Genomic DNA, 15,621 nt, shown 5'->3' with positions numbered 1-15,621 from the left:
GGAAGGCTGTGACGAAAAAGACTGAGGCAGAGGAGGCAAGATGGGCTCTGAATAACACCGAGGCTCAGAGGCCTAGTTCAGGCGAGCGGCTCAGATCCATTTCAGGGCAGATCCAGATTGTATCCAGATCGAGTCTGGACAGCCAAAAAACACATGAAATGTGATTTTTACAAATGAAATCCGAACTACTATTGGAGCCAGTTCGAAATCAGATTTCTTCTTCGTCAGCACGCACTGGCCCCTCAAACTGGATTTTACAGGGTCTTTTATTTCACTGCCAACACGATGACGATGAACTGGTTATCTTTACAACCACTGTTCACTGTCATAGCAGAGGCTGAACCTGCCTCCACTATCGACTGAAGATGTTAATATTGTAAACCAGCACATTATGATTATGCATGTATTTATTACCGAATGTCATGGTGAGAATGCATGTTTACTTCAGACACTAGACAGTAATTTGGTTTGCTTATGGAGTCTGTTTTTGTGAAATGTGTCCGTATGAACTGGAAATCGAAGATTCAGTAGAATGAAACTTTCTGCTTCATCCTCAAACTTCAGAATCAAAAGATGAATATTACCAACTGTCCACTGTTTTATTTTCCTTCAAGCGCAAAAGCATAAATACTAGAGATGCTGCATGACCCAAACTGATCATCATGTAGAGTTAAGATCTGATAGTGAGACAGGAGATTCCATTAAAGCAACAGCACTGAACATTTCACACATCTACCAAATGATAAAGCACATTGCACTGTGTTAAACCTTGTTCTCAGAAACAGGAGGAAAGACCTTTGGCGCTACTTTAAGCACAAATTAACTGTAAATGCTGAAATGCATTTGAATTCATTTTTAAATCACAGAAAACTAACGTGAAGAAATGCACGGCGAGGACCATGCATGTGTGTAACCAGTGCTTTTCTATAAAGAGCCTGAGCTACGCTGAAGACCTGCCCCGTGATGCTATTTCACCCACACACCACAAGGTGATGACATTTCCCCAAATCCACTCAATCAACAGTCAGAGAACGTGGCTACGTGCAGCAGATTCATCTCATTCAAAGTGCCATGATCACGCAGGCTGCACAGATCAATGCCTTTTCTTACTGAAGCCTGAACCGAACGTCTACAGACGCAGCAAACACACCTGCTATTTCCTGCAGCCGATCTTCATCCATGTTGGGGTCGAAGTCGCTGCCGAGCACATCGGTGCTCCAAGTTTCACTGACAGTCTCAGAAATGTCCCGATCATCCGTCAGACCCATCATGTCTCTGATCTCAAACTTGCGCAGTTTGTCGTCCAGGTTGTCCTGAGTGGTGGCTGAAGGAGACACAGTGTACGTTAAGGACAGGGATCCAAAAAATATATATATTCATGTTTCCAACTCAGCTTTATGAAAGCATTTAGAAAAGCACACACATACCCTGTTCATGCTCCAGAAGCTGCAGAGCCTCCACCCCGTTGCTCCCTGACGGTCCGGCTCCCAGCTCAGAAACAGACTCTCCCTCCAGGTCCAGAGAGGACACAGAGTTCGAGCGATTGGATGGACCTGAGGTCACAAATTCAGAAGTAAAAACACACACAAGGTATACGGGTCAGTTAGCATATTCATACACCAGTTATGGCCTTCGAAAACATTTACTGGAGTGTAAAAGTGGGTTTCATCAGTCTCCTTTTTTGTTTGCTTTTGTTTATTTGTGTGTTTTTGTCCATATAACTGTGTGACAAGACAACAAAACAGATGGAGACTTTTCATTCAATGATGAGCTTCCCCAACCAAAATACACTTTGTTCTGATATTACTGTTGTGGCTGTGATTTGTGGTTGCCATGTTTTGGCTTTATGCGTCATCAGACTGCAGACTGACCCTCTGAGATGCCTTCCAAGTTGTCGCTGCAGAGGGAGAAGCGCAGGGTTTTGTCTGGTTTCCCATGCAGCTTAGTATCATCAGCATGGCCGTCCCCCTGGGCCCCATCAGCCATCTGCAGGTTCAAAACCTGGGGAGCAGAGGAGAGGACGTGCATACATAAAATATATGTATATCACTTAAGTTTGGTAGCAAACTTGCTTTGCCACGAGTCACTGCAGCCAGAAGCACGACCTCATTCAAAGATGGCAGGAGATGAGAGAGGAGTCAGTTTTACATCAGAACCAACGTTTCTTATCGGTTGCATAACATTGCAAACGCACACAAAGCACAACAACATGCATGACACCAGCTCTGAGAGAGTCTTCCTCCCCTTCAGTGACAGGAAAAAATACTACACTGAATTCATCACATCATCATGTCTCCTGCAAATGAGCACATTAATTCAAGTCACATTACCTCATTCTCTGACATCATCCCAGGGACGGTCTGAGGACCAGTTCCCAGTGAGATCACCAGCACCTCCTCTGGCATCAGCTCCTGCAGGGATTCTTGGGAGCTGGCCTCTGCCTCCCCCTCCTGGGCGATGTTGGTACGGCTGCGGCTCCGAGCAGCTGCTGGTTGGCCGGTTGGAGAGAATTCGCAGGGAAACAGTAAATAACGACATATGCTGCTTTGATTTAAACCTAAAAATAATTATAATAATGGGCAACATATTCAAGAATTCATGTTTCACCAAACAAACAAACTATTTGTGAAAATTAACAGCAGAGAAGAACTGTCATCCTGTATGTCACACCAGTGAGTGACTGAGAATGAATTCAGCAGCAGATAAAATTCTTACTTCCAATTGAGTCACAATGGCTTCATCAGTTCCACAAAGAAAATGTCAAAATTACCATCTGAGTGTTTCCCAGTTCTTTCCTTACGCTGCTAAACACTGGTGTGACATCAAAGACGACTTTATCCTCATTTCTCAATGTTAGACGGTTAGTAAGAATAATTAAGGCTGAGCTTTCTTTTAGCATTAAAATCACGTTTCTGAAATGTGAAAATGGATCTCCCACTGTGCACACTTCATTGGTCAAGCTGAAAACAGACACACAAGCGCACACAAAGCTTTGCTGGCACTGTCTCTGGAAAACAAGACCCTGCATCTGGCATATTATTTCAACAAAACTGGTAAAAAAAAGGTATTGTCTGTGCATAAACTGGCTTGTTCCTGCAGTCTTTCTGGGATTAAAATGGCAGGCCTGACATAATGAAAGTCTCAAGCCACTCAGACATATTTCAGCCCAGCAAATGTTCACTGGTTCTTTAGCTCCATCCACTGGACACATTTGGAAAAATTAAAAGAACTATGAACAGGTATTCTCTCCTCCAGTCATCACAGACTTACATCACTACGATCGACATGTGACCACATTGAACTCATCCTGAGCTGTGTTTGTTTCATATGAACAATGCTTCACCAAAGCGTGCACAGGGAATGAACAATGTGAAGAACATGGTTATATCACACACTCTTCAACGACGACATTAACTCAGCTGAGATCTGACACTGAAACCCTACACGTCTTCCAAGTCATTCACAAAGAGCCAATAGACTCACTGAAAAGCCTTGATACTGTCCCTGTGGAAAGCTACTGCGCTAGTGTCTCACTGACTCTGACCACGACTAAGACACAGACCAGAAGGAGCAAAGGTGGAAAACAGATTTTTCCTCACTCTACCTGGTAATGAAAAGCCATAATCCGCTGAATGAGGAAGCAAGAAAGGGAAAACTTAGAAAACGAAATGAGTGTAAAAACATCTCAGCTCTGATAAGGAGCCAGAGCGCTGTGCAGGGCAATGCAAGCGTGGTGAGAGCACACGGACGACAGCAGTGCTGGGGAGAAGTGGCGAGGCGGGGAGGTCACTGTGCAGCTAGCAGCATGGACTAGATGAGCGTTATCTAACACACAGCTGGGTGGAAACGACAGACGCATGGTTAAGGTCTCTCCAGCTCTAACACGGCTGACAGGCTACCCACCAAAAGGGGTTACTAATGGAATGTGAGCAGACAGAGTGGTGGCTGTGGGGTCCCAGGATGTTATAGCGGCTAAGTGTTGTCCTGGTCATTCATTGGCAGCACAAGAAGAAAGGAGAAGGACAAGGTAGGGAGGTGGAGAAAGAATACAGAGGACATCTCAGAATTTCAAGTATTTCAAGTATCAAGTCAAGATTGTGTGTAAAACGTCATATTTCAGAGAAGCAAGCACAAGTGGTTCGTTTCTAATTAAGGGGGTGTTGCTACAGTGTCATTTGTCTTGAGAATGCTAATGAAGGTAGTCTATGCATCTTTTCCATCCATTCCAATTAAAATGAGTTCATTTATATTTGGTAATTTAATTGGTTGTCATTTCTGTAATTGAGCCTCAATCCAGGCCATGCTAATTATCTTTATAACAAGCTGAGAAGAAGCTCATTAGCTTCCTGTGAAACACAGGCCTTTCACTAGCCATCACCACTCAACTCTACTTGTTTATTTTGCTTCTCGTTAGACAAAATATTGCACTTCTGTCTTACAGTTCTTGGTTCAAATTGTGATAAAGCAAATTTTTCTTTTATGTCCTCACATCAGGAAATTACAAGAGGTTGCATCACTTTGAGCACACATGAACAGTCATAGTAAAAACCACAGAGGAAGGAGGACGGAGGCTGAGAGGCCGCAGAGGTAGGTACCTATGGGGAGCCTGTTCTTCTTGTTGGCAGGAGTGGTGGCTGGGGAGAGCTGGGGGGTGTTGGAGGGAGTGAGCTCCAGGCTGTTGCTCTTCACAGTTCGACTCTGGGGCACGTTGGCAAGCAGGGTCTCCAGAGCCATGTGCTCCTCCTCCCGAAGATGGTCCCCTGCCATCACGCTCCGCACAAAGTCCACCTGTGCAGGAAGTGGAGGACATTACTCCTCAGACCATCACGATGAATCGATCACTGGCAGTCAACAGTTATTCTCAGGAGGGGTGCGAGATGACAAGTTTGCACTTGTGCAGGTCTCGTTTAACATCAGGCTGAACTGTGGCTGGGCTTTGTTAGAGTTTTCAATGAAGGAAAGCCACACACAGCGTTCACACACTAACAAACCAAACGGCTCCTGAGCTGCGTTACGTCCTGACACACATCATAACGTACTGATAGATAACGTGTGCCGAGGGTCACACTGTGGTCATGAGGTGAGTTAACACCTAAGCCTCCTCTTGCCTCATTTCGGCTGATCCACCTGCAGTTCAGCCAGACAATCTCCTCTATTTTCACCTACATGTAGGTGATTTAACTACTTACCTTTAAAGCTTTGACAAAGTGCTACTGGCGTTCAAGTAAAGGTGACTCACTTGTATAGTTTCCCTTTGAAAATCTGACCTACAGTTTCAGGATTAAACTGCTTGTAATTTGTTGTTAAATGATGTCATTTGACAATGAGGGACACAGAAAGACAGAGAGGTTGCAAAGGTAAGTGGTCACAAATAAACCTCAAACAGCACTGACTGGAGGATATACGTAATGGCAAGATATTTGCTCAAAAGTACTACAAACTGATTCAAAAATGTATAAAAGAATTGAATCAACATTTGCTTATCAGCTGCAAAAGAGCCTACCAGCACGAGCAGCTGATTATGCGTAATATAGACCACAGTCCTACTGAGGCCTTCGAGGAGGTTCATGGAGGACATGGGTGGGGTCTCGACCGCTCTTCCGCCGATCACCACATCCAGAAAGGCAGCAACACAACTCTGCAGATGGAGGCGAAGAAATGTGAACCAACTGTATTCCAAGAAGAAATCATTCTATCCATTAAGGCTGGAATCAGTAAAAACATAACGATGGTTCCACACCTTGTCAAATTTGGACAAACTGCTTTTACGTCTTGGGTCTGCATCATCATCAGCCATGGCCAACTGCTGCAGAAGCTGCCCCACCTGTGTGACAGAAGCATGCAACGTCAACCTACACCATGACTGATTCCTCCACGTGTGAACAGAATGCATGCTGCGCCGCTGACCTGCATCAGATTGAAGCGGGCCACTTCGTTGATGGGGGCGTCTGAGATGATTCCATACTGCTCTGGATTCACTATAGCTGGGCAGATGAAGCAGGTCAGCAGCAGGTCTGTACACATGGTGCGCACCTCACCCACCTCAAGACGCTCCACACAGGACAACGTCTTGTACATCTGTGACACTATCCAGCGCAGGCTGTGGGGAAAGCAGTAGGTGTTCTGCTTCAGGTAACCGATAAACTTGTTGACCAGAGCGACCAGTTTGGCTTCGTTGGCCTCCACCGCTGCCTGCACCCGTTGTTTGTAGCCCTCGGAGCCCTTCTCCCCAAAACGTTCCTGCTGGGCCGGAGTGAGGCGTTCTGTCACCTTGGCTGGGTCAGTCTCCAGGTGGTCTTCATCTTCCACCAGCAGCTGCATTATGGGTTCATGGAGGGTAGCAGTGAGGAAGAGCTTGGCTGAGTACAGGCCCTCGGAGAAGAGCTTGAAAAGGATGCTGAAGGCACAGGTTCCCCGTCGCAGGAGACGGCGAGGGTTGTCGCTCTCCTTCAGTTCAAACTCTATCAGGTATCGCAACACCTGGGAATTGGCAGGAAAGACAGTTGCACCACATAAAAACATCTCATCTTACTGAGAGCTTATCAAAGTGTTTTGCAAATGAACAACAGTAGGCACAGGTAGCTGACCTGCAGCAGGTAGCTCTCATCCTCTTGCATGATACAGTTGCCATAAAGTGAGGTGAAGACTGTATGGATGACTCCCTGGGTGTGCTCCTGGTTCAGCCTCTCTCCTGCCACCAGACACGATGCTACCAGTCTGGGATTCTCCCTCAACCGGGCCAAGAACTCGCCATAGATGGTCTCCTGGAAGCCCAAAGTCTTGTAGCCATCGACAAACTGTGTGTCTTCCAGCATTTTGGCATGTTGGCAGCATTCAGCCGGAGAGGCCTCCGCGCTGTAGAACAGAGCCATGTCATGACTAATATATATTATCACAAACAATGCAAAACTACTATCACAGTCAAGAGACACTGTGTGAACGCTAACCCTCATTTCACGCCAAATGCAGTAGGTAGTTCTGTGATACTGTCGTCCAAATAACGAAAAGTGGTGCTTTAAGGAGTAAAACAAATAAAAAATAGAGCATAATATGAAATGATATATTATTTTGTATCATCATATCGCACAGGTCTAGTTTCATGTGAATTTTAGACACATTTTTTAACCTTGGAGACATCCAGGGCAGCAGTGAGTTCCCGGACTCTAATCTCTATTGAAAGCTAGGCTAATAACGCCCTAGCTCCAGCTCTGTGCTTAATGCACAAAGAAAGCAAATAAACATAAGCTCCTCTTTTCAAAGGCCAGAGCGGACTGAAGATCTGACCTGGTGAGAATGAGGCGGTCGAGGTTGATCCTCTGCTGCTTGGCGATCCACGCAGCTCGGTACAGCCTCTCGGCGGTCTTCAGCACATCGCTGTTGAGCCTCTGGATCAGCTGCTTCTCCGACGCCACGTACAGCCGCTCCTGCTTCAGGTGGTGGGCCAGAGTGTGGATGTCTGGCTTCACCATCTTCACTGGCTCACACAGGCAGAGAGCTAAATGACTGGAGGACAAAAGGGACGAGATGGAGGACACATGGGTAAATAAGGTTTAATATGTGGAAGGGACCCAGATAGCAAAATACAGTGATTCAACGATGAATTTTGGTGAAATTGGTTATTTTTGGTTGAAGTTGAAAAATCTATGTTTATTCAATATTGAATTAGAGCTACCATTTCAACATTTGAAAAAATGTTGTTGAATCAGCATTGTATAGATGCTGGGTTTTCAATGCTGAAATGTCAACATTAAATAGACATGGTTTCAATGTATGGCATGCTGTGGCTGTGCACCTGTGCCCCCGCCCACGAGACTTGCTCTCTCCTGAGACCAAACCAGTTCAAACCAGTCAACAGTTGGCAGCGGTTGGCAGCTTTTATTATCTTCGAGTGACAAAAGAAGACAAACTGGTAAGTCCTAATGAGAACACAATGTATTTTCACCAGCATGTCAACTTTGTGAATTATTACCGTGAGGTTGTAGCTTATTAGCGTCATTAGCATTAGCTAGCGCTAGCATTCTAGATAACGCTAGCTAATGCTAGTGTGTCCGTGTGCAGAGGCTACGCTGAGGGTTCAGGGTTTCCCCCAGTGTATTATAAGCCTGGCGGGCCACCAGGCTTTACTTGCCCCCTGCCAGGCTAACGCTACGTTCCCACCAAACGCGATGAAAATTATTCAATCGCGTTCCAAATGAAATCGCGTCGCACCAGACGCTCCAGTTTTGACGCTGGTACAAAAACCCCTTGCAGCGTCATCGCGTCGCGCGACAAGCCCGCCCAACAACAACATTTCTTCCGCCATTTCATTCTCTCGTCGACCACGTCCGTACGTCAGCACGTCGATGACGATCTCAACGCTGATAGGCTCTCGCGGCGCATCTTCACGCGAATCCGCCGCAAAAGTTCAATAATTTCAACTCGAGCAATGAAGCGATGGCGCGATGGGGCGACGCGATGAGAGCGATTTTCGCGGCCAACGCGTCCATCGCGCCGCGCATCGCATCCATCGCGTCGCCCGGCAAAATGACGCTTCAAATCGCGTATGCTTCATGCAATTTGCCTTGCATGAAGCATATTTAAAACCTACAGATGAAGGCTGAAAAGTGCTGTAATGGTCCTTTAATTAATAACATTGTTGCAATGTAGAATCAATGTAATTTCAATGCATTTATAAATGAATCAATATTGATTCTATGTTCAGATTAATTGACAATTCTACATTGTTTCAATGTTGAAAATGATGTAGTTGAATAAATATTGAATCAATGTTTAGACTGATTGAAAATTCAACATTATTTCAATGTTGATCATAACGAGCGCTTTCAATGTTACTTTCAATGTCTGACATCAATGTTGATTCAATTTTAAGCCATGGCCATATCTCAATGTTGATTCAATGGATTTTTGCTTTCTGGGGAAACAAACAAAAGCTCAAATAAGCTTTTAACAGACCAATGTCAGCGTTGTTAAAGGGGAACTCCATCAATTTTACAAATAAAAGTCAACTGACATGTCATGGTTCGTAGTACTCATACTTCAGCATGTGGAAGCAGTACTGTAATGTCTGATATGCTCTGGAGATGCTGAGTCAAGTCTGAGAAAACAAACCCCGATTCAACACATCATCGCTGTGACTTTCTAGCATGGGACTAGTCACTGCAGGACTGCCTGGTGTGTGTACTGGTAATGCAGCTGTAGCATATTTGTAGCTTTCTGAACTTATGGTTCACATGTATTATACAGTAATTTAACTTAATTTAACACATCCTGAATTCAGTAAAGCAGCAAATAGTTTCAGTATTTATGATTTGAGTTATGCTGAATTTAAGACCTTAGAGGAAAAGCTGGATATGGTTCCTTTTTCTGTGAAGGTCTGGCTGAACACAAGCTCACACATGATGCTCGCGTCATACGAGGGAAGTCATTTGCATTCCATGTGCTTCACTCGCTGGCCCGACGACAGCAGCAAAAGCACGCTGTCTCACCAGCTTCAGGAGACGCTGCACAGCAGAATATGCAAATCAAACTCCCTTTTCCAAACATACACAGCCAAGACATACAAACCAAGCTGAGTGCATGAAATCTGAATGATTTCTTGGTGAATCCTTTGCACAAAAGCCTCTTTGTGGCTGGCTGCTAACATAGCAAAGACAGATTTAGCTGTGGAGTTATGGCTCTGGGAGGAGAATGAGACTAGACTGGAGAAAACTGCCTCAGAGTGGGAATGACTGCGAGGCAGTGTCAGCGCTCGCAAGGTAACAGACAACCGCAACTTCAGATTTGATATGCCTGACAAATCAAATTGGTTATGCAGATTTAAACACATAGGCTCCACAATGAATTCCCCTGGCAAACCAAGAATAAACTGATTACTGATCTCCAATTACTGTGGCATATTGTCATCATTTTTGTAAATAAGAAAAGTTTAAAGACCAATTTTAGTTAAATACCACTGTAATACAAAGAAATGTCTGCTATGGTATTTTAAGGTTGGGGGGGAAAAAAGCATATTTATATTGCTTTTCAAGAAATGTGATAAATGTGAGAACTGTGATGGCCACCTGCAGGTAGTGCTGCAACCAATCAGTCAACAAAAACACAGCAGGCAGTGTCTCGAGAAATGAATCACTCACTCATTCATCAGTATTATCAAACATTTGCTGTTAACAGTTGTCCAAATGTGTTGCTTTCATTTCACATCATTAGAAATCAAACTTATTTGTAATAGCGCTTTTGGGTTTTCATTATTTTTGACATTGTGAAGGCTAAACAACTCATTAAAAAGAGTCAACAGCTGATCATGAAAGCAACACTTTAATTCCCTCTAATGTTTCAGAAATGTCTTTTAAAGGCACTGTAATGCAGTTGTAATTTTATTTTAATTAGGTCTGAAATTAACGATCATTTTCATTATCAAATAATCTGTAACTGACTAATTAGTGTATAAAATGTCAGAAATGAGTGAAAAACGTCCATCAAAGCTTTCCTTTTGGTCCAACAAACAGTCCAAAACCCATAAATGTTCCATTTTTACCACAGATGGCTGAGAAAGACAGCAAATATTCACATTAGAGGCTGGAAATGAGGGAAATTTGGGCATTTCTTCTTAAAAATGACTTTAACAATCACTAAAACATTAGCCGATTTATTTTCTGTTGATCAACAAATCAATAAAACATCTGATCAGTTCTACATTATAAATGAGACAACCCTTTCCTCTGTCAGCTGGGTATCATTTCACTCCAGATCTGATCTGAGTCTGCTCTTCCTCACAACACAGTCACTAATGGCATCTGAATCACAGAAGAGAGCTGCACTGAAACCAACCACCTGGTTCTATCTTTAAGTTGTTGTCTACAATGAGGCTGTTTTTCTCTGGTTTCTTTTGTTAGAAGTTAAATCTGAATGAACTGACAGGTAACAAACACACACACGGTTCCCTTCCAAGCATACACTCATGTTCTTGAATAAACACATTCCTCACATACTTGGGAGGGAAGTGAAAAGGCGACTAGGCTATTAAGTGGCTAGCAGAGAGGCTAACTGCCATTCGTCACGGCCCCCCCGTGCCCGTCAGCTCCAATACAATCCATTGCATAAAGCTACCTGGTGAGTCAGTCATGGAGAGCACTGAGGAACTCTAAAGCAGAAGAGAAACCAAACCACAGACAGCGAGAGGGACGGCATGATCTGCAGCCTTCTGAGCTGCGTGACGACCAATGTCACTGCGGCAGGACGGCCAAAGAACGCTGCTCACATGAGACACCAGAGGACCAAGCCTTCAACCACAACATCTGTAAGCACCACAACAATGACGACAAGGTAGCACAGGAGACAAAAGGCAGGCCGAAGACAAACAGGTTCTTAAAGGCCAGGACAAATCCAGCAGCTTAAATCATTCAACAGAACATTGAACCGTTTGGAACTATTTTTGAAATGTGAAGCACAAAACAGCACTCAGAAAAATGTATGTAGATATCACAGCATCAGAGTCAAAGTGTTTGGAACACAGCCCTCTCCTCCCACTTCATGATCTAACACACACACACACACACACACACACACACACACACACACACACACACACACACACACACACACACACACACACACACACACACACACAAATGGAACAAGTGCTTTTTATAGATGTTCAAAGGATTTCACTTTCTACAAAAGGTATTCACGGTTTGAGCGAACATCCTCTTCACACTTCCTTTTCAGATAATGTCTTACACTGCTCAGCAGGCAAATAACGAACACCTACTAAGTGAGGTTTATGGTGACCTTTCCCACCGTTCGGGCTGGCTATTGGACCACAACACTTTTCCACTACTGCCTGAAATGTTTCCACACCATCGATTAAAGAAATGAAAGCTGACAATGAGTATTAGGTCAGATTCTTGGGTTTGCTTGGTTGGGGAATGTGAGGGAGGGGTACGTACTGCTCTCACTTTTGCCATCTAGACTTTTCTGGGGATGGAAAATGTGACCTTCTGGCTACACATCCACTTCTCTAAGCTTAAGGCCCCCACCGACCCAAAGGAACGTTTGACAATGTCCACCAGCTCTGACACAAGAAGCTGTAACGGTGGCAAAAGGAGAAAAACACAATACAATCTTTCTAAACCCATGTTTCTACACCACACACATTATGAAGGGCTGATAAGGCCTGTTTTATGTGGCTCCTCCACATTCAGCTGACACAACAGTGTTCAAGCAAGAATTCCTGACTAGACTCCACTGTTAGTTATCAGCTTGGAGATGCAGTTAATCAGGGCAGAAAGTGGAAGTTTTACAGATAAACAGTATTTATCATTAACAGGGGATGCTGTTTATCAGTCGGCCATCATGTGCTGAAAAGCCACAGCTTGTACTGTAAACTCAGGCGTCATTGGATTTTAACCCAGTTTAACACAGGCGCTGTCACTTAATCTGCTACCTTGAGGGCAGCTTCCTACAATTACAAGTATTTGACACGTTCAAGGTAGACCTTGTCAAATGGGGAAGCGGTTCAGGATCAGTCTAGCCTCTGACAGATCCATGAAGGCGGGTTGAACCATGTCCTGCTGCCAAAGACACTCAATGTACACTGTACACAGAGTAATGTCATCAAGGAAATTATGAAAACACTGGATGTGCAGTGTCCAATATGAGGGCCCAAACAAAATCCTACAGATGTACAGCAGCTGCCATGACGACGTGAAGTAAACAGCACAAACACACAGATACACACACGCCACCAGCTCTGCAGTTCAAAATCCAAGCCATCATCTCCTCATAGACAGTATAAAACACATGAGGACAGGAAGTAATGAAACATTAAACCAAGCGTCAGGTACAGAATGTGTCATGTGCATCAAGTCAAATGATCATGTTAAACTTTCAGTATTGTGCATCCCAACAAGAAAAGATGAACTTTTTTTAAATAATGAATGAGCCGAGGGTTTCACATAAATCCACTTTCAAAGCAGAAAGTGTGTGAACTCTTGGTCACACGAACTTAACCATAAAGTGCAATGACCTCGTTTTCAGGCAATCTGTAGTCATCACTACAGAGGAAAGAAAGTTCTGCTGACTGACCCTCAATCGGATTATGATTAAGACTTCATCATACAGTACAGTGAGTAACTGGAACTGATTCCTGAAGCTTTCATGTAAGTTAGGATTTGCTGAGTGAGGTGGTGTCATGGTAAAAAGTTAGTCCCTTTGAGGTGAGCGATATCTCAGGCTTGGATAATTCAGGACCGGTTCACTGTGACAGCAGTTCTTGGATGTTTGGGTTGTAATTCATTAGCATTTCATCATTTAAGCTTTCAGTCACACATCACTGAGCCTCCAGGTCCTCCATCAGTTTATTCTGTCTGGCACATAGCAAGAATGCGAAAGCATTCAATTAGATATAAAACAGTACAGCGTAAAGGACAGTGACACTAGAAATGAACAACAATAGCTTTAATGATCAACCTAACTGACTTATTTTCTTGTCTACGACTAATTGCAATAGTAATACCGGACAAATGAGGAGATAACCGCAGTACTTCTATGCTCCGAAGGGTTAACGGTTATATCCACTGATTAAATATTGAAGTTATGATGTTTAATGACAGTAAGCCATTAGATCCTAAGGCCTCACGAGCCTTGACGTTACAGATACCAGCTCTGAGCGGTTATGTTAACAGGCTACAACTTTAGTCATTCCTGTCGCAGGCTCCATGGGTGGGTGGGGGCACATCTGACACAATAAGCCGAAACATTTTTAACGTTAATGTGATGCTAACGTTGAGCTGCACGTTTACAGTGTCCTTGATTAGACGGTGCACAAACATTAGCCAGCCTAGATTTAGCCAGGAAGGCAGCCAACGAATAGAGATGTTTTAGGTTAAGTTACTGGCTAACGTTTGGTGAACTTGTTTTGGATTACCATCAGACGAGCAGAGAATCAAAGCTAATAAAGCACGTAGCTAACGTTAGGTCAGCTAAACGCTGTGAGGAAACCGACACAGCCCAGGACACCCGGGTGCTACACTGGTTGTTACGAGTGAAAGCGGACTGGTGTGTGCACTGATTTGGAGAAAGAGAACAAACTGGTGAAGTGGCTAACCTAGCGTTAGCCTGCTAACGTTGACCAAGTTAAACTCGGCTAACGCTTGCTAGTCAAGCAGGGTAAGCTAACGATAAGCTAGTTAGCTACGTTAGCTTAGCTTCAGGCTGCAAGCTCCTTAGTGACCAAATGTGATCAAGAAAACATGTTAACATGAATTCGGTGACTTACCTAACGTGATTAGCGTGTACTGGTTGACCACAATGTCTCTAAACACAGCTGTTCGTAAGATTTCTCGATTCAGAGGGACAGTTAGTTGGCGGTTAGCCGTCTCACACTGGCTTCTGCAGGAGCGAGCACTGCTGTCATTTGCTGTCATCACGAGGAGACCTGCGCAGCGCGCACGCGCAGAGGCTTGTTAAAGGGAACATCCACACTAATACAGAAAACAGGCCTTAACACCATCCTATACTGTATGTTATTAAAAGAGCTCTAACAAACCCTACAGCTGCCGTGAATGGAAAGCTAGACAACATAATCCAATCCCTCAAAAATGCCTCCGTTGATATGCTCAGTTTCCAGTTTTCTGCAAACTGTTAAAGAGGATTCGTATATGCATTTGTTAAGATAGCAAATTGAATTTTTTGCTGTCGTGGTTGTACAGCAGTGTTGCTTTGTTCATATTCTTTCCGTGTGTACTTGGTGAAATGTAATGAAATGTAACAAGTAATTCTGTGGCGCTGGATTGATGTTTTGTTTAATCTGTAAAAACAAAATTTGGTGTGCTGATTCCACTGGCTGAGTGTGTTGACAGCTACCTTGGCCAAACTGTGCCTCTTTAGTCGATCTCAACATGAGACTGTTATAAGGCATGTGATATTGAGAGCTGATATGATGCTGTTAACCACCCAGAGCAGACAAACAGTGCAATAAATGTTTCTGAGGTTGAGCAGAGCAGGGCCCACATCCCATAATGAAGCACTGAAAAGGACAACGGCTCTCTGTGTGTCTGGATTTTGCCTCTGATTGAAATCTAAATTGTTATAATGGCTTATGCTTTGTGAATTCTTCCTGTTTTGTCTTTGTGATGTGTTCGTCCATTCAGGCCATTTTAAAATCATCGTTTTATTCTTTAGCTGTATTTCAGGTTTTTATTTTGAGTATTGATGTTGTGCAGTGCTCGGCCATCCTAACATGTTTTTACGTGCGCTTTGTAAGTAAAGCTGACTGAACTTGATGTCATGATGTGGCCGTGCACACTATACATTTGCTCTCTGCTGGATTTTGGAGCAGTGTGCCAAGACGAGATCATTACAGAAAAACATTCAAGCTGCGACAGGACAGGTTCACATTTTTCAAGCCTGTTTAAAATCAGTCTTCAGTTGATGAACAGTGAATTGGCTTTGCTAGCTGGAATCATTCCTCCTGTTCATTCTGGCCATTAAGAGATCCCTTCCTAATGCTCTTCCAGTGTAAATGATGGGGGCTTCACATTCCTCGTTTCATGGAAAGCAATTCTAAAATTAATTTCACAAAGCTAATCTAATACGAGGCTTACTGTATGCAGAATGAGTTAG

General features: G+C 43.8%; 1 protein-coding gene across 9 annotated transcripts in view; it reads right to left on the bottom strand.

Annotated features, from left to right (window-relative positions):
- The window catches only part of gapvd1 (GTPase activating protein and VPS9 domains 1), a 28,310-nt gene extending 13,886 nt beyond the window's left edge, over positions 1-14,424 (bottom strand). For 2 of the 9 annotated variants that reach the window (XM_070964341.1, XM_070964338.1), the window contains exons 1-13: positions 14,276-14,414; positions 7,285-7,503; positions 6,588-6,855; positions 5,908-6,480; positions 5,741-5,824; positions 5,504-5,638; positions 4,596-4,788; positions 3,904-3,984; positions 3,605-3,628; positions 2,331-2,488; positions 1,872-2,001; positions 1,428-1,553; positions 1,151-1,324 (exon numbers count right to left, since the gene is read on the bottom strand). In XM_070964341.1, the coding sequence (XP_070820442.1) occupies positions 1,151-1,324; positions 1,428-1,553; positions 1,872-2,001; positions 2,331-2,488; positions 3,605-3,628; positions 3,904-3,984; positions 4,596-4,788; positions 5,504-5,638; positions 5,741-5,824; positions 5,908-6,480; positions 6,588-6,855; positions 7,285-7,469 (2,131 nt within the window). In that variant the 5' untranslated portion in view covers positions 7,470-7,503; positions 14,276-14,414. Of the gene's footprint in view, positions 1-1,150; positions 1,325-1,427; positions 1,554-1,871; positions 2,002-2,330; positions 2,489-3,604; positions 3,629-3,903; positions 3,985-4,595; positions 4,789-5,503; positions 5,639-5,740; positions 5,825-5,907; positions 6,481-6,587; positions 6,856-7,284; positions 7,504-14,275 lie in introns of all 9 variants that reach the window. The other 7 variants (XM_070964346.1, XM_070964344.1, XM_070964347.1 and 4 more) reach the window with 5 other exon arrangements.
- Between the last annotated feature and the right edge of the window lie 1,197 nt (positions 14,425-15,621).

The sequence above is a fragment of the Chaetodon trifascialis genome, chromosome 6 (genome assembly GCF_039877785.1).
Source record: "Chaetodon trifascialis isolate fChaTrf1 chromosome 6, fChaTrf1.hap1, whole genome shotgun sequence".
NCBI lineage: Eukaryota > Metazoa > Chordata > Actinopteri > Chaetodontiformes > Chaetodontidae > Chaetodon > Chaetodon trifascialis.
Note: the sequence above shows the minus strand (reverse complement) of the source record. Positions and strands in the feature narration are given on the sequence as shown.